The 19,424-nt window shown below is 37.6% G+C and overlaps 1 protein-coding gene across 1 annotated transcript; it reads left to right on the top strand.

The window, feature by feature from the left end:
• Window positions 1-141: 141 nt before the first annotated feature.
• acyp2 (acylphosphatase 2, muscle type) lies at window positions 142-13,823 on the top strand. The gene is made up of 4 exons (XM_053513589.1): window positions 142-294; window positions 3,417-3,433; window positions 3,977-4,086; window positions 13,218-13,823. The coding sequence occupies exons 1-4, from the start codon at window positions 171-173 to the stop codon at window positions 13,330-13,332; spliced, it is 366 nt and encodes a 121-aa protein (XP_053369564.1). The 5' UTR covers window positions 142-170; the 3' UTR covers window positions 13,333-13,823.
• The last annotated feature ends 5,601 nt before the right edge of the window (window positions 13,824-19,424 follow it).

The raw sequence follows: 19,424 nt of genomic DNA, 5'->3' as shown, positions 1-19,424 counted from the left end.
TTTTGGTGAAGTATTAATAAGGTCTTTCTCGACAGCACTGCTTTAATCTGTCTTTAGAGTTATAAATATAACAAGATATAAATACAGTAGACCAGTTATCAAATTTCAGGAAATCTCGCGATAAAACGCGATACTTGAGACTCGCGCGAGCCGAGAGAAATACGCAGTAGATGTTCGGCTGCCGTTTAAAGGTTTCCTGTCTCCCGCTTCTTTTCCTTCTGTTTGCTCTCTCGCAAATCGACATGTCTGCAAAATATGCATCTGTAGATTTCGAAGTTTTCGGCATTGTTCAGGGTAGGTCGCGCAATTTGTGTGTGTTTGTGTGCATGTGTGTATGCGCGCAGCGTAGACAACATATCCCACAATCCTCTGCGCGCACACACACACGTATAGCTATGATAATTATTGTTAGTGAATGATTGTAACTGAATATATTAAAAGTTCTATCTTAATTATATATAAACATGAAAACATACATTTACCGCACATGTTTTTATTATTATTATTATTAGAAAAAAGGTTTATAACTGTCACTGCAGCTGCACATTAGATATATACATAAAAAAATATAGATTCATATGCAGTTATTTTTTACTAATTTATTGGAATTAAATTTATTGTGTCATTTACAAAAAGTAAAAAAAAAAAAAAAACTAAGTTATATCTTGGCAATTTATCTTTGCATATAAGGCTGCATTACCGCACATGGCCATCAGATGGCAGCAGATACTTTTTTCTTATTATCATTAGACAGTACAAATATGCAAATTATGTTTTTACACGAGTTATATACATAACTAGTGTACAGGTGCATCTCAATAAATTAGAATATAATATACAATAACTCATATTGTATAGATTCATTAGACACAGACTGATATATTTCAAGTGTTTATTTATTTTTATTTTGATGATTATGGCTTAAAAAAAAAACTAAAATTTAGAATATCAGAAAATTTAAATATTGTAAGAAAGTTCCATATTGGAGACTCATGGTGTCACTCTAATCGGCTAATTTACGCAAAACACCTGGAAAGGTTTCCTGAGCTTTTAAATGGTTTCCCAGTCTGGTTCACTGGGCTGGCTGTTCACAGAGCGCTGTATTGAAGCGCATTAATGGAAAGTTAAATGGAAGGGGAAAAAATGTGGTAGGAAAAGGTGCAAAAGCAACTGGAATAACCACTGGCTTGAAAGGATTGTAAAACTAACGGTATTCCGAAAGCGTCCATTCAAGAATTTGGGGGAGATTTACAAGAAGTGGACTGCAGCTGGAGTCAGTGCTTCAAGAGGCACCACACACAGACATGTCCAGGACATGGGCTACAACTGTCACATTCCTTGTGTCAAGCCATTCTCGAACCAGAGACAACATCAGACATGTCTTACCTGGGCTTAGGACAAAAAGGACTGGCCTGTTGCTCAGTAGCTCAAAGTCCTCTTTTCAGATGAAAGAAAAAATTGCATTTTATTTGGAAATCATGGACCCAGAGTCTGGAGGAAGAGAGCAGAGGCACAGTATCTAAGTTGCTTGAAGTCCAGTGTAATGTTTGCACAGTCAGTGGTGGTTTGTGGGGCCATGTCATCTGCCGGTGTTAGTCCACTGTATTTTACCAGGTCCAAGGTCAGCAATAAGTTTTAGAGTACTTCATGCTTCCCTCTGCCGACCAGCTTTATTGAGATGCTGATTAAATTTTCCAGCAGGACTTGGCACCTGCCCACACTGCCAAAAGTACTAATACTTGCCTAACCTAAAACTTGCCAAAGCTGAACCCCATTGAGAATCTATGGGTTATTGTGAAGAGGAAGACGTGAGACGCCGGACGCAACCACGCAGAAGAGAAGCTGAAAGCCGCTATCAGAGCAACCTGGGTAGAGCAACACCTCAGCAGTGCCACAGACTGATTGCCTCCATGCCACGCCATGCCACATTACTGCAGTAATTCATTCTGCAGTAATGATTACTGCAGTAATGTGGCAAAGGAGCCCAGACCAAGTACTGAGTGCTGTAAATGTTTATACTTTTATACATGTTCATAGGTTGATATTTCAAAATGTTGGTGATTAAAATCTTTTTTTTATTATTTATTGGTCTAAGTAATATTCCAAAGTTCTGAGACACTAAATTTTGGGTTTTCATTAGCTGTAAGACATAATCATCAAAATGAAAAAATAAACAGTTGAAATATATCAGTCTGTGTGTAATGAATCTATATAATAAATGAGTTTCACTTTTTTTTATTAAATTACTGAAATAAATCAACTTTTCAATGATATTCTAATTTATTGAGATCTCTGTAAAGATCTTTATATGTTGTCATGGAATTCATGCTCTCTTATATTTTTAAAGAAAGAAAATTAATAATCTCTTCGTTCTGTCTGGGTTATAATAAATATAAAATGCCGTAACCATGACCAACAGGTGGCAGCTCATTACGGTCACTACATTTGCAAGTGTTGAAATATTTTATTTAATAAAACATATAGACTTGTAAATTGTTGTGTAACTTCTTTGTTGTGTAATGGCGGTTGGAATCCTGTAGGTTACGTTACCTCTTTCTTCACCCCAGCCTCTCCAGGAATTTCCGGGCCAGCCTTTCTTAAAACGTCTAATGCATCCTTCCTTGACCTTGTCTTGCCTTGTTCTATGTCTTGATCTTTTTATCTGCTTTATCTGGTATTTCCACACAAACTTTCCTCTAGACATGTTTTCCTTTCAGTAAAAGTCAGCATCTTCATTCAGCGTTCTGTAAATGGTATCACCGCCAACAATAGACCTCTCTCTCTCTCTCTCTCTCTCTTAGCCTTCCTATCTTTTAAAGCTCACTTCCCATCCTAGTCTTCCTCAAAAACAACATTAAATGCTTTCTTACCCAATGAGTGACTCCCTATTCAAAAATACTCTTAACATAGCTACATGCCCCACAGCCTTAGGTGTTTAACTACTATAAATAGAGTGATATTAAGGTTGCTGTGTCCAGTTCTCAGTCCAGTTCTAATTAATACTTCCTCTTTCTGATCTCATCACATGTACTTTGTCCTGTATTGAATGCAAATTTTTCGATTTTGGTTCATTATCCCACTCATGTCATTGTTGTTTAGCCTCTCTCTACACTACACCTTTCCCCTCTGACTTTGATAATTTAATAGTGACCACAAAATCTTTTTTGGTTGCTTCTGCTTGTTCTACAGTATGATCTTCCTGTGCACAAAGTGTCAAACTCTATGGAAGTATATTAAGTATACTTTCATAAAACTCCACCCCAAATAGTTCTTTATTATATATTTTAAAATTGTTTAAAATATATAGAGACGGTGATTTTTTTAACATAAAGGAGACAGTAACTTAGTCATTGAGGTTAATGTTTTATGTATTGTTTTTCTTTTTAACTAAAACAAATATTTTCTTCTCATTTCAGGCGTGTTCTTTAGAATGGTAAGAAATTTTTTTTTTTCTCATCTACAGTAGTTTAATAAAAGTTAACTAAACTTAATGCATGTAACTTACTTTACAATTGGTAATTAGCAATGCTGAGGTTTGCTGAAGGGAGGTTTCTGCTTCCATCCTGAAGTTGACGGTTTTACTGTAACAGCACATTTTACCACAGCAATCTGCCAATTCATATAGATTACAGTGGAACTTTTTAATGAAAATTATTTACTTAATGTTATACCTTTATGTGCTTTTATGTTTTACTTATATGCCAGCACTGGAGACTCCTTTCATCTCCTTAAAGGAAAGTTTCCCTTATCAATAGTTTGTGATTGATTTAGTTTCACAACACTGTACAACTGATGAGCTGTTCTTACAGGAGCATTGTAGTATATTATTACTAAAAACACAGTGCTGTGGTCTAAAAGTGCGTAAAGAAGTGGCTGAATTTCGAATAAATGTTTAAACATCGGTTATTATATAATCTGTTTTGTGAAAGTGTGTGTAAGTCTGTGAGTTTGTAAGTCGGGTGATGTGACTGTGCAGCACACAGAGAAGGAGGCGAAAAAGCTCGGCGTGAGCGGCTGGGTGAAGAACACCAGGGAGGGCACCGTGATCGGTCAAGTGCAGGGGCCTCCAGAGAAAGTCAGCCAGATGTGAGTACACTTACTTCTTCATGATACACACACACTGATCATCAGAGTTCAGGTTTTCAGATTTGCTCCAATTTATATATATATAATCGATGTTTTGTTAGTTTTTTATTGGGATTCTTTTGTTTGGCAATGCGGACTTCAAAATTCGTAAAGAAAAAAAAAATTGGTTGCAGTTCTTTTATAATCCTACTGGTGGTGCATTTCACACATGGACAGGCAGCACAAGGAGCAAATTATGTGATAAAAAATGTTAACGTCGAATCCGGACCTTTATAAAATGATGACGCTTAAAATCTATAATCACCTAGTTATTGTGATAAGATTGTATTAGGTGATCCCTGTTGATCCCTAATATAGTCCAGTGCAAAAATTTGCATCCCCATGGATAATGGAAAATAAATACTCATTTACATGAACAGAAATAAGTGATGAGAACTGGGTTGATTAATATATATCCAAGACATAAAACCATATTTATGTCATATATGGAGATATTTCAACCTACAGTGCAATGGAAATATTCCTGAGACACAGGCATAAGCCTTCATTATCCTGCAGTATCCTCTTCAAACAGCAGGAGGTGCAACACACCCAATCTTTGCACCACAGAACTCTCTAGAATACCTTTTTTTTCCCTGCTCCTTAATCACAGAACCACACCAACATCTTCCTTTAAAGAGCATTGTTTAAACAGCAGATTTCATTGTAAAAGCCCTTGTGGACAGGGTGCGGTGTCATTTGTCCTGATGCACATTTTAAGACCGTCCCTGCAGTATATACATATTTGCTCAGCTTAAAAAAATAAATAAAAATAAAATAGTAAGTATGTCTCGTCTTAGGGCGGGGTGAGGAGAGATGATGTCATAACATGAGCCTGGGATGGGGCGACTCACGGGGATGGGGAGCATATGACATCACAGTCCCATAATGTAAACCAGACATGAGAAAGAAATGAAGAGAGAGGGAGAAATAGAGAGAGCGAGAGAGACCCACCCTGTCTCTAGGGGTTGTGTGTGAGGAAAGCAGCATGTTATTTGCAGATGTGTGCACTGATTTGGGCACATTACAGAAAAACTAATATAGCTAAAAATTGCTTATGGGCATTTATTTTTATTAGGGGGGCTTTCCCTCTATTTAAATTATGTATTGTCTTTTCGTTTTTTAAAATAAATAACTGAGTATCATCTCAATCACGAGCACAGAAAACTCCTCAGTATTGTCATTTTTGCGCCTCTAGAGATTTTTCATATTCAGTTGTATATACACATGACCACATCCACATGAGCAAACTATCAGTATAGGGACAATAAATGCAACCTGCAAAATACCTTTTTTAATTGAAACTTGACAAAATCTGGAAACATTGCCAATGAAAAATGACCACTAAATACATTTACTACTGTCAGAGTTATTAAATAATCATCATTGGATTATTGCTAATTGGATAATTCCATTATCTAACAGTATAATAAATTTTACCTCATCACCGGCTTTGAACTATAGGCTGTTATAGTTGATGAATATACAACATACATCGATGAGCCATAACATTACAATGCGAAACATTAAGCCCAGTATAGTGTAAGTTCCCCTTGTGCCACCAGGTCAGGTGTGGCCCCCAGGGGCGTGGCTCCGTAGTGCTTCTGGGGGTGTGCTGTGGTGTCTTGTACCTGAACATTTGCAGCGGATCCTTTGTGTGCTGTGGGTTGGGACCTCCGTGGATCGGAGTTGTTTGTCCGGGTCATTGGTCTTGGGCTCTTTGCCTGCTGGGTTGTGGTGCATTGGGTGTTCTGGTGCATTCTTTTGTGACCAACACTGACTTTTTGCCGCATTGGCTTTTTTGTGGGTTCAGACCAGGCAGGTGTAGAAGAGCCTAGATGAGCGTGCCTAGCAAACCACATCCTTTTTTTATTGTTGTCACTTACAATAAACAGCTGTTTAGACCCAGTCTCTCTGTCCCAAAACCTATTAAATATGGCTCTAATTTTTACTGGTGATTTTTTTTTGTGATGCACCTTTACTAAGTGTTTAAGTGATCTCCAATCATGGTCATTTATCTTTTTTTTTAACCACATATTTTTCATGAAGTTGGTGATTAAATCCTTAATGATAAGATGCAATCATGAGCAAAATTGGGTACTTTTATGATATGACTTTTATTATCATACTGTAAACTCTTACTGTAAAATCTAAAATTTACTGATGCCTAAAATTTAAGTTGCCTAAATCAAAACCTCTTAACTACCTTTACCAAAATAACAATGTGAATTTGTATGACTTCCTACTGTGTGAGTGTGTGTATGAGAGAGAGAGACTCAATACAGCTCTAAAAGCTCACTTAAAAAGCTTTTCTCTGCTGACCCGCTCTCTCTCCTCTTTTTCCGGCTCTTGAACCGGACATGTGAGAGACCAGAAATGCATTTGCTCTTTAAATATTTAACCAGACAGAGACAGCTGAGTATGCAGTACCCTCCTCACATCTTCCTTATACTGTTTTCCTGGCTTTCAGTTAAAGAAGAAAGGAAACAATATGGTACAACGAGGCTTGAAGATGTAAATAAGTGCTGTTTAGATTTTACTGAGGATGGAGATTGAACTCAACACTTAAACAGTTAGCAAAGCAGCAGAGGATTTACAGAAAAGTTTAGTGTAACTAAGTTTTTTCCCCGACATTTTCAGGAAAGAAGAGTTAATAGTTTATGAGGTTTATTTGTACCGTGACAAGTTGCATGTTTTATCCATAAACTGTATAATAACTAGGCGGCACGGTGGTTTAATGGTTAGCTCTGTCTCCAGGGTCCAGGTTTGATTCCTGCCTCAGGTCTGTGTTTATGGAGTCTCCCTATGATTGGTGGGTTTCCTCCCACAGTCCAAAAACATGCAGATTAGGCTACATAGTGTTTCCCAAATTGCCAGAAGTCTGTGAATGAGTGTGTATGTGTGTGTGTGCCCTGTGATGGATTGGCACCCCATTCAGGAAGTACCCCGCCTCGTGCCCAAAGTTCCCTGGGCACCCACAACCCTGAACACAGGATAAAGCGGTATACAGTAGATGATGCGTGTATAAGAACTGGACAAACCCTCTGTGATGGGTTTTTGTTTTTACTTCGTCACAGGCTTTGAACTATAGGTTAGTTATAGTAGATAATTGTTAATGAAGATACAGCATACACTGATCAGCCATAATATTACAATGCAAAACATTAAGCCCAGTATAATGTAAGTTCCCCTTCTGCCACTAGGGCAGCTCTGGCCCCTAGGGGTGTGGCTGTGCAGTGCTTCAGGGCGTGTGCTCTGGCATCTTACACCTGGACCCCTTTTGGCGCTCTGGTTGTTCCCACCCTGGCGCCTAAACCCTTGTTAATCCAATCACTCAAATCAGCCCAAGCCCCAAATTATGCAGAATTTTATGACTCAATGTAGTTTTAATGGGTGAATTACAGAAAAAAAATCACTTTCTGTACTGTCAGATTTAAAAAATTTAGTAATGAAGACTCAACTTTTTCTGTTATCTATTGGGATTGACTCACTTTCAGTGTTCTTACAATCTTAAAAATGCTGGGTTGTTTCTGTAAACACGTTGTTGGGTTGCTCCATGTTGGGTCAAATAAAATGTAGTGGGTCATTTACAAATGAACACCTGGTTGGGGTATTTTGACCCAACAACTGGTTTATTCTTTATTCTCTGGTTTCTCCAAGCAGCAGCCAGCAAAATGTTTAAAATATTACTGTTATTGTGTCACAAAGTGTAGTTTTAAGAGTTGTTTAAGCGAGAATGGATGTGTGTACAGCTCAAAACCTCAATCGGTTAATAAAGATAGTGTCTATTTAAAAAATTTCTTTAACGATTTCGGAGATTCGAGCTCCAGGCAGGCAATACAGGTGCAGTATAGCTCATGTAGCTGCTCAAGGCTGACTGGTTTTTATATTCTGTGCCAATAGTCAGCTATACTGTATTTTATGAGAAAAGTGTGTTTGTAGAACACACAAATAAAAAACTAAATTTACTAAATGTAACACGTTTTGTGCCTTGGAGATGAGACAAGAGGAAGCTGACAGACCTTTCCCATTGTTAGAGGCAATGCTATTGATACAGATTCTTTGATGGAGGTTGTTGAAAGTTATTTTTTTTATCTTTGATGTCAAAGCAGTGTCTTCTTACCTGCAAGTTTCCTCAGCATACTGTAGATCAGATTGATGACACTAGTACTCATCTGTTAAATTTTTGAGGACAACAGTTTTTTTCACCCCACATTTAATAAATAATATTTTTTAAAGTTTTATAATTTTTGTTTTTAAAGTCATTTCGAAGAAAAATAAATAGTAATAGTTAAATAACTTAAAGTTAAAATGTTAACACTGAGAATGTTTGATGTCATGTGGGCATTATAAGGTTTGTATTGAAAATTTCTATATAAAAAGTGTTTAAACATTGTAGCAAATGCAAAGAAAAATGCAGTTTAAATCAGATTTACAGGGGCCTCTTGTTTTTATTGTTTTACAGAGTGTTTATGTTACATTTGTTTAATATTTAACAAATGGTCACCTTGGGATTGTATGATTTTGTCTGACATTTTTGTCAAAATTGAGTTATTCTCATTCTCCTATTCTATTTACATTATGTGAAGTTCTGTACATTTGCGTCTTTTTTTTAAATAAACCCAGCAAGAATGTAAATTTTATCCACTGGTTGGGTCAAATAAAATAACCCAGCACATTAACATTTAACCCACTGTTTGGGTCAGATGAACAACCCAGAATTCTGGGTTAAATGGTTAAACCCAGCACTTGGGTCAAAACAAACCAGCGCGTGTTCTGATCAGTAGTGACCCAGCCGCTGGGTTATAGTTGGGATCATATAGTTGGATCATTCAAGGAACTACAAGTTTTGGCAATTCCACACTGGACTCATTTTTCAGAACGGTAGGTTACCCTTTAACCACTCTTATTAACATAAAAAAACAGAGTCTGGTGAGGGAACAACAGATTGTTATTGCTATAACACTGATAATACAAGGAATTATTTGTTTTTAGATGTTTCACAAGCATTAATGTAACTGTAAGTGTATGAAAAAGTAGGATGTCATGGGTTAAGAAGTAAAATCTGTAATCCTTGATGTAGTTTAAAAGGATATGAGGAATTGAACTTTTCAGGATGTGCTGGTGTCTCCTACATTGTTGATTATTTTCCTATAACCACACATCTGGAGTTTTTTCCTTAATTGTCTTATGATGAATTTTGCATAATCACCCAAGCCTTCTTTGAGTTTGTCTTCCAGGTGGGATATCTCATCTCCAGCAATCTGTTCATTTTTGCTGTGTGTGTGTGTGTGTGTCCCTAATTTGAAACTGAAGAGTATGGTGTTGTCCCTGCAGACCCTTGTCACACACATTACAGGGACATACATTCACACATACACACTGGAATAATATTCTTATCTATTAAAAAACAAATCTCAGTGAAATGCACAATGTAGCGTCGAGGAGTAGATTTCTGTAAGACATCTTGTGCTGCAGAACAACAACAAGGCATGACAGGAGTTTCTACTGAAATGCTTTATTACTCAATGATACGCCCATAAGGGCACAGTGCCAGTAAACGTCATTGTTGCTGCCTGATATAATGGCAGTTTTAGTTTTCACCACAGGAGAAACCAAGCACTCCGTCCAAGCGGCTGTGTGACTGGTGATTTTTTCTGACCCGTGCTGTTCGTGGATAATCATCCAGCTAGAGGAAGTTCCTTCCTATCAGCGTACTTCAATGTTATCAGACTTCCACAACAGCAAAGCAAGGACGATACTCCTTTCCTTTACAGCACAATAAACCTCACACACACACAAGGGCACTACTAGGAAAAGAGGAAGAATTTTTCACAGTGTGAATGTAATGGAAAGTCCAAGGTGGTTCGAATTTTAATCCAAAATGCATCAGTGCCGTGATAAGCACAAGTGCTAATAAGAGTTCAGCCAAGCATATCTTGTAGGTCTTTGCTCTTGGCTCAATCATGAGCGCTATTCCTCCACCGGATGCAAACGCAGCCATAAATCATACATCTGTGTATAAATCATTTTCAGGGCTGGGTTTCCTGTTTTTATTGAACTCCACCTAAACAAAGATGTAATACTTTATGGAATGCTAACTATAACCAAGTACAGTAAAAACAAATAAAATATAAATAAGAACATTATTACACACAGAGGGATTTGGATAGTGGCATAAACAACAATTATAACAACAAGGATAACACTGAATATAACTACTAGACAGTAAACAAGCACACAAACTATAATTATACATAACACAAACATTGACTACAAAAAAAATTGTTTCAAAATTACCAGAAATGTTTGTTGTATGATTTACTTAAACTTATTGGTTGAAAGATAAATTCAGATTTTCAAAATCCTTCTGACATAAAGCTGACACATTACACTGCTTTTTAACTTTTAACAAGTTATTATAAGTTTCTATATATGTTTGAAATGTGTCTGGTAATTTCCATCTAAAATATTCTGCCATGCTTGATATTCTTTCTGTTTTAAAAATCTTTTTTAATGCAGAGTTTTGGTGTCTGAGCTCCCCTCAACACCCCCTTTTGCGGAGGTGCATTTTCGTTGCCAATCAGGAAAAAGGGACAGGAAATGGCTGATCAAAGTATTCCCCATATGTTAACCCATTTAAGCTGAGGACATTATGAGGCATTTCCAACTTACCCCCATTTCCAAAGAAAAAACCCAAGAAGAAAAGGTAGCGATTTAACTAGCAATTGTGTGATTTTTTTAAGGTGAATATTTAAGAGATTTTTATTCATCATGACATCCTTAACATTCAGATGTACAGTATAAAAGGTAAAACACAACTAAGAGCTTAAGGATCTAGGCTAGCCATTAGCCGCTAACCTACCCATATGTAGTACTTAAAGGACAAACAAAACAGAGGTATAGTCCTATATAGTGTTTTTAAATTCACAAAATAGGTCAAATTGAGGATATGTTACAAAATTACACTCTCATATATGCACAGTGGACCTGTTGCTACGAAAAGCTGATAAAATTGGCTTAAACAGTTTCATATTGATTCCCTGGTACTTTATCACTGCTCCTCAAAATTACTATTCAGAAGATTAATTCTGCTTCAGCGTGCAATAAAAGCTAGCCTTAGGAACACAAACAAGCCTAACAAACTATAACTCTAAAATAGTAACCATTGCAGCTTTTGGATATGAATTTAAGTCATGGACAGCCAGAACAGATCCACACTTGAGTTTTAGTACTTTAACAAAACCATCTTGCAATTGTTTAAGAAAGCAGTCCATTGTGAAATGTTTAACACACATGTGTAACCTTCAGGATAGCTGTCGGAACATTTCCGACATTAGCCTAATCTGCATATCTTTTGGACTGTGGGAGGAAACCGGAGTACCCGGAGGAAACCCACCAAGCACGGGAGAACATGCAAACTCCATGCACACAGAGACGGGACTCAAACCTGGCCGGGAATCGAACCCGGACCCTGGAGGTGCAAGGCAACAGTGCTAACCGCTACACCACCATGCCGTCTTATTGGCAATTATTAAGCTTTTTTTTTCTTTTTCTTTTTTTAAAAAGGAAAATCTGCCAACAGAATAAAAATTGTAATAATATAATAATAATAATAATAATAATAATCACAATGTGCCTTATTTCTCTTATACCAGAGTGATTTTCTAATGATTAATGTGATTTTTATCATTAATTGATGACACGTTATACTCTTAGCCACTGTTTTTATTTAAGGTTGTATGAAACTATGGCTACTTATTGTTTTTTGTTTTTATCTCCCTGGTATGGAATCAGATTTGTGTCAAAAACGATTAAACAAAAATAAAAAGAATCGAAAGAATGTTCTCCACACAGCAGCTGGCCAATGAAAATGCGGCAGTGTAAGAAACGCCCACAACACTATAGAACAGTAAAGAAAAGTGGAGAATGTTGATATTGTATAGTTTTTTGCATTTGAAGTTGCAAGTTTCACACACAAACATGCACACACTCACACCCTCATTCACACAGTATCAGCAATTAAGTAACACCAATTAATCTAATCTGCATGTCTTTGGACCTGTGGGAGGAAACCGGAGAACCCAGAGGAAACCCACCAAGCACGGGGAGAACATCCAAGCACACAGACGGGAGGCAGGAGTTTTTGGTTTTAAATCACTTTTATTAAATTTCAGTGTATTTATTTTTATTCAGTTCTGTTATTTTTGTTTAATCTTTTTTGACACAAATCTGATTCCGCACACTAAAGTTAAACCGAAGAAAAAAAATAAATCATAGCTTGTCAAGTAACTGAAAAACCCACCTGTCCAGCAGGCTTTCTAATACTGTAGACTTCCTCCATCACCATATCAATTATTTAAGAAATTTCTTTGTTAAATAATAACACATTAACAGATTTTTTTTTTTGTTTGGAAAGTTTTTTTCTAAAAAAAAAAAAAAAGTAAAAACTATCGGTGTATATAGATTAGTGGTCATGACAGATGAATGGCAATGTTGAAATACCCTGAATATAAAACTAAATAAGCAAAAAACATATCCATGGCATCCTATTTGTCAGCTATATTAGGGTGATCAGTTTTTTATGTGCTGTATTTAATCTTTAATCATGTTGTTTCTTCCTGTATTGAAAATATCCTGGCAGGCTCTCTTGCCTTCAGAGTGTAACTCGTCTTCCCGGTAGTGTTGAAAGCTGAGCCAATCTGATGCAGTTGTGCACATCACACACACACACACACACACACACAGCCAATAAGAGTCTACCTCTTTGGCCCTCCATGCAGGATAATGTGTTTAAAAGTCCTCAGAGGAATAACTGCATGGGCTGTTTCGTCTATCCATGAGAGAGAGAGAGAGAAAAAGAGAAAGCTTTCATGTGTAATCTGATTTCTCAGACTACTCTGATATGCTTATTTGATGTTAGTTGATGTTATTAGCTTTGCCTCATCTGCTGTCAGCTTTGGAACTTTATAAAATGCCACTGAGTTCAAAAGTTAAATGGTTAAAATAGTCTTCATTTCCTAACTGTTTCACCCCTAGAGTGTAGTCATTAAATACAATTCATCTGTGTGTGTGTGTGTGTGTGTGTGTAGGAAGCACTGGCTGAGGAACATCGGCAGTCCCAGTTCTCGCATCGACCGTGCTGAGTTCACTAACGAGAGGGACATTTCTAAACTGGAGATGAGTGGATTCGGCACTCGTTATTAAATTCCACCTCCCTGACAACGACGGCTTAACCTTTCCCCCCCCCAAAAAAAAACATCCGTAATTCAGTCACATCATCCTCCCTGCTGAGTCACCTTCATTACCAGAAGTCGTTAATTTAAACCTAAATGAGCAATGCATTTCTCAAAATGTATACAGAGCCTTTAACTATTGCACTGATAATACATTTATATTTATTAGCAGATTTTCTGTATATATATATATATATATATAAAACCATGAATTAGATTTTTTTTACAAATGAAAGAAACTATGATTGTCATTATTTCTTTGCTGATATTAAATTTGTGACAAAGTTGTATTCCAGAAATGCCAAATGCTAGTTTACACTTCAATGACACAGAAATAAACCAGTACTTTAAAATGCGTACTTTAATCAGCTATGTTCTCATTTCCACCCACAGATGTTGTTGTTTTGAAGGTTAAATTGAATTCTATATTGTAGCACATGTTTATATATTTTTCACAAATAAAAAGAAAGTTGCACACTCCAAGATTTCATTCAGTCACCCTTAGCTTTGATTGCAGCACACAATGTGGTGTCCAGTTCAAGTGTGAAAATGATTCCTCCTGCTCCCAGAAACACTCTTTCACAATCTGAGTTCTGGAATATGGCTGAGTCATCCATGTATGTGATAACCTGGTCATTCAGTACATTTAGGTCGTCAGATCGTAACACAGATCCAGAGGCTTGTACGGTGGCCACAAAGCATGATGGGTCCATCGCTTCATGCGCTTCTCTTCTCACCCTGACGCGTCCATCGCTCTGGAATAGACTCAATCTGAACTCATCAGACCACGTGACTTTCTTTTTTTCATTGCTTCCAATCTTTCTGCTCAACAAACTGAAGCCTTTTTTTTTCAGGTGAGTTTCACTAGCAAGTGGTTTTCTTATGGCGACACAGCTCTTTAGTGCCAATCCTGTGAGTTCTCATGACATTGTGTGTATGGAAATGCACTTACTGTCACTATGAAACAGAGTTGGTTACTGGTTTCCACTGTTGATTTTTTACCATAACAAAATTTACCACAAGTTTAAATGATGTCCAAACATGTTTTCTTCACAACCACTTTTCTCCCACAAAGTTGACAATTAAGTGATAATTCAGTACTATCCTTTCAGGTTTTAATAGTGTATTGAATGGTTCTTAACCCAGTTCCAGTCATGTTAAATGTCTTAAGCTGTTTTCTTTGCTTGATGCAGCCAAAAATTTGACATTTTTTGTTTTTGGCCAGGCAGCGTATGAGTCAGTTTGGGAAAACCCATCAAATTCCACAGATGGAAAACAACCAAAAATGACAAAAAAGCCAAAAGATATAGCCTGTTATCTCCACTTGATAAGCTAATGGTTTTTTCTTGCACTACTTTCTAACCTTGCTTTTGTGCTGAATAAGTAAAAAAATTTTTTAAATAAAATCTAACTTAATGCATGAACCAGTGAGAAACAGGTGCAGATGATAGATGATCCTTAGTGTACTGGTAATGCTGAATGACGTTTATTTTTATTGTATCTTTAGGCACTTTGCAGCCTGTCGCAGTAAAACATTTGTTTCTGTTTTTTAAATTTAAAAAACCCAAGGGGTGGCTTAAGACTTTTGCACACTACTATAGGTATAACCAGGTTTTACATTTAGGCATTTGGCAGACGTTCTTTTTTAGAGCGACTTACATTTGCATTTTATTATACATGTGAGCAGTTGAGGGCCTTGCTCGAGGGCCCAACAGGGACAACTAGGCAGTTGTGAGATGTGAATCTGGGACCTTCCTAACCGTACTCCAGTGCCTTAACCACAGACCCCAAATTTGAAAATGCTTTTGTGGTTTAGGATCATAAGCCTCCAAGTTGCGCAGTGGTAAAGTGCTCGCCCTATTATCTGGAGATCGCTGGTTCGGTTCCCGGGTGATGCTGTAACCTCTTGCAGCCGGAGGTCTAGAGAGAGCTGATTGGCTGAGCTCTCTTAGAGGAGAGGGACGAGAGGTACTTTGTGCTCTCACTTTAATCACGGCTAGCCAATCGGGTGTCTGTGAGCTCGCGCGAGCGGATAGCGTCGTCCTCTGAGTGTGTTACTCCGCCCCCACTGGTGCGTGAGCGAGCAGTTCGAAAAGATGCGGTCGGCTGCGGTCCTGAATGAGTGGTAGTAGTAGCCTTAATGTGGGAGCCCCCTAGTGATGGGGAGGAATTGGATACGACTAAATTAGGGAGAAAATCAGGGGGAAAAAAATCCCCCAAAAAAGAATCATAAAACATATTTCAGAACAGGGAAGAGAACGTCCAAAAGTGATAACATGAAGGGTTTTCCCAGGCTGCCACACATACTAGGTCAAACAAAAACACATGAGCCGTGCCCTTTCCTTTCTATCCGATTACAGATTAGTCACAGTGTGACTAATACTGCTGCATCCAGTGTAAGGTAGAGCGAGGTGCATCTCTGGTCAAATCCTGTCACATATTCTGTACATTTCGCCCTGTGCATTTTGACATTAAAAACTTCTAAAAGCATCACAGCACCAGGGGCTTTGCTAAAATTATAGCATCATATTAAACTCTCTCGCTCTCTCTCTCTCTCTCTCTCTGCCAAGCTCTATCTGACAGTCAAGATTGTTTCAGTTGTTATGAGGCTTTTAGGAAACTAAACCCAGATCTCATTAGGATCGTCTTTCAGTTTATGAAAAAAAAATCCACCAATCATAAGCTTGTTTTGCTGTGTTGCCATGATGCAGCTAACCTTCCTCTTCTATTACGATCCACTATAAAACAGTTCTTGGCTGATCTTATGAGAAGCCTCTTAACTGCAGCATAGAGCATCACCACTGCAGTCACCTTTGCAGTCTTCTCAGGCCCTTGTTTTTTGCTTTTTTTCTTCCAGTCTGCTCTCCTGCTGCAAATCTGAATACGGGACAATCGCAATCCTCTTAACTGACAGTGCTGGGTTTAGGACAACGGACGGCTTATCATGGGACGAGAGAGAGAAAGAGAGCATGCACTTCTCTACTGGCCCAGGATCTGTTCAGAGGTCTGGGTGGATGTGTTGTAAAGTAGCAAAGGCACACACACACACACACACACACACACACATTTACACGTGCTGGATTGTGCTTCGTTATTTGATTTGTGCCCATTATCTGTTGTTTAAATTCACTGCATCATCAACAGGTCCATTGTAGATGTTATATAGAGGCATATACTGTGTATATATATATATATATATATATATATATATAAATCCAGGAACATCAACCCTCTTTGAAGGAAGACATGTAATTCAGTTAGCAAATTAAACATTTAATTAATTAGAGCAACGGAAATGGTTGGCATGGTTTACATGTTCTCCTCGTGCTCGGTGGGTTTCCTCCTGGTACTACAGTTTCCTCCCACAGTTCAAAGACATGCAGATTAGGCTATTTTTCAAATTGTCCATAGTGTGTGTGTGTGTGTGTGTGTGTGTGTGTGTCTTGTGATGGATTGTCACTCAATCCAGTGTGTACCCCACCTAGTGCCCTAAGGCCTCTGGGATAGGCTCCAGGCCTCCTGCGACCCTGTTTATTTTTATTATTTATTTTAAGTCACAAAAGCATTTTTGGCAGGAAATCTGATAACATTGTCATCTTAAAAAAAAAAAAAAAACACTTTGACTCATTAACACTTGCTTTTAAATTCTCCCGAAATTCCTCTGAACCATCAGTGTTTTTTATTTTTGCCTACAGTTTTAACTAGATTCCAAGACAAAGCTGAATTTAAAATCCTTCTCTAACCCCAGATAAAGGGCACCACTTAGTGTTTGGAGCAATGACTTATACACCCTAGTGTACTAGCTTTCCAGTGCTTATACAGTAGCTTTAATGCTATTCGGGATTTAATCCTGGAAACTAGAAGTTAATAAAACTGATATTCGAAAGCAGAATAAGTATATAAATATAATTATAGTATTATATAATTATACATTATATATATATATAATAGGCTATGTATATATATAAAAAAATGGTGTTTGTGTAACTGTTGTATAAAAGCAATGTCACACTCAGATATTCCCGTTTTTTGTGATATTGCTTAATTATAAAATCTAATATTGTAAACATTTAATGATAGGAAAATATAGTGAATCCCATGTGTCATATTTTGAAAATGAATTCCTAAAAACCAGATGATGACATCAGGAGATTCTCCATGACCTTTTAGCAAGAAGATTTTTACTTGGGTTTAACATTGACCTGCTTCCTCTAATCCCCAAAGCACCCAACAGTTGCATAACAAACACATGCTAGAGCACAGCTAGGCGTTCTGGAATATACTGCACCCTACAATATTGCTAATATTACTCAAACCTTCCAACTTCGGATTATGTTTTGAATTGATCAAACTTATTGAGATATACTACTGTACTTTGCCCCCTGAGCTGAAGGTTGTCACCACCATGACACTCTCACCATGAGCAACAGCCCCAGGCCGTATGTTCCCTTATCTAATCACTGTTCCCCTCCATCATATTGTACTTTCCTGCCACAGATTAGGTGAAAGTGGGTGTGATTAAATGATGTCTTTTTATAGCAGGACGACGTATTCGCTGTATCATTTCCACTCACAGGACCTTAATGATCTCTAATCAAGTTACATGTCAGCGTGGGGGAACAAATCAGGAAGGCAAATCAAAACAAAACAGACAGCAAATTGGGTTGTTTTCAGATTTCCAATATCTCCTGCCAGTTGTTGTCTTTGAACTCACTTCCAGGCAACCCAGTGAAATCTGCTCGCCAACACAGCGGACCATCCGGTGCGCACATACAAGCTCGGCACAAGTCTTTACACCGGATGGCCTTCCTGACATAACCCTCCCATTTTATCCGGGCTTGGGACTGGCACTGCTTTCAGTGGCTGGGGTTTGGCCACTGGTTGGGAATCAAACCCGGGACTTCCGCATGGCAGGTGAAACACTACCACTGAGCCATAGTGGCTTACTGGCCTGGCGCTGCTAGTGTCCGGGTCTGCGTGCATGGAGTTTGCATGTTCTGTCCGTGCTTGGTGGATTTCCTCCCGGTACTCCGGTTTTCTCCCACAGTCCAATGACCTGCAGATTGGCGTTCCCAAATTGCCCATAGTGTGTGTGTGGGACTTGCAATGGATTGGCACCCTGTCCAGGTAGTACGGTTACATTTCAATAAACAATTTAGTCAGGCAATTAAAAAAAAAATTCATGAATTAAAATATCGCACTCTTTGTATGGTTTAGAAAAAAAAAATATCAAATGAGTCAAGCTAAGCCAAATGATCTAATGGCCTCTTTACAAAATTCATGTTAATTACAGTATGTGATGTGACTTTCCATGCAAACAATGCCTTTTTAAAGATATTATACTTTTCTTTAATAAGGTCATTGTTATCATAATGGTTTTAGGTTGTATCTAAGTATTATTTACCCATATTATTAACATAGTTGTGTTTTTTTCAGTAATTCAGTAAGTCCTAGCCAATTAGCCTGTTAAATTATGGTTATATCCATTATTCATACATTTAATTATAAGTGAATAAAAATGACAGTTTTTATTTTATGTCTATTTACATACAGTATATGGATGAATTTGTCAGTATCCATAGATTAAAGAAAAAAAATAACATAATGATTAATGAAATAACATGAAACTGTATCCCTGTAATAAATAATAATTTATTGAACATCGCCTATAATAAAAATCAGTCCTTGCTTTTAAACTGTGATTTAACAGAATAAAAAAATTTAAAAACCTATAGAAGCCTGGACAAAATATTTGGGGACCCTAAACACACAGAGCAGAGAAAGCAAAGAAGAGAGAGTTATCTGACCCTCTCCAAGCAGTTCAATAGTCCTGTTAGTACAGTTGCAAATATTACATAAGAACAAAATCATCCAATTATTTTTCACTTGTACCTTACAGCACAGTAAAATGATTTGTTTCGGCATATACCAGTAATGTAGTAAAGCTGGTGTCAACCAGGATACAATGTCCCTGGAGCAGATAGGGTTAAGGCCCTTTCTCAAGAGCTCAACAGTGGAAGCCTGGCAGTGCTGGGGCTTGAACCCTTCACCCCTGGCCTCAAA

This window comes from Clarias gariepinus, chromosome 15 (genome assembly GCF_024256425.1).
Source record: "Clarias gariepinus isolate MV-2021 ecotype Netherlands chromosome 15, CGAR_prim_01v2, whole genome shotgun sequence".
NCBI classification, from domain to species: Eukaryota; Metazoa; Chordata; class Actinopteri; order Siluriformes; family Clariidae; genus Clarias; species Clarias gariepinus.
The sequence above is the reverse complement of the archived record's forward strand: the minus strand, read 5'-3'. Positions and strand labels throughout refer to the sequence as shown.

What these genes read in the sequence shown, in the direction of transcription:
- acyp2 (XM_053513589.1), top strand. Translation starts at nt 171, where the DNA reads ATGTTCGGCTGCCGTTTAAAGGTTTCCTGTCTCCCGCTTCTTTTCCTT. An exon ending in CCAGAGAAAGTCAGCCAGAT is followed by an intron (nt 4,087 to 13,217) that starts GTGAGTACACTT and finishes GTGTGTGTGTAG; the next exon opens with GAAGCACTGGCTGAGGAACA.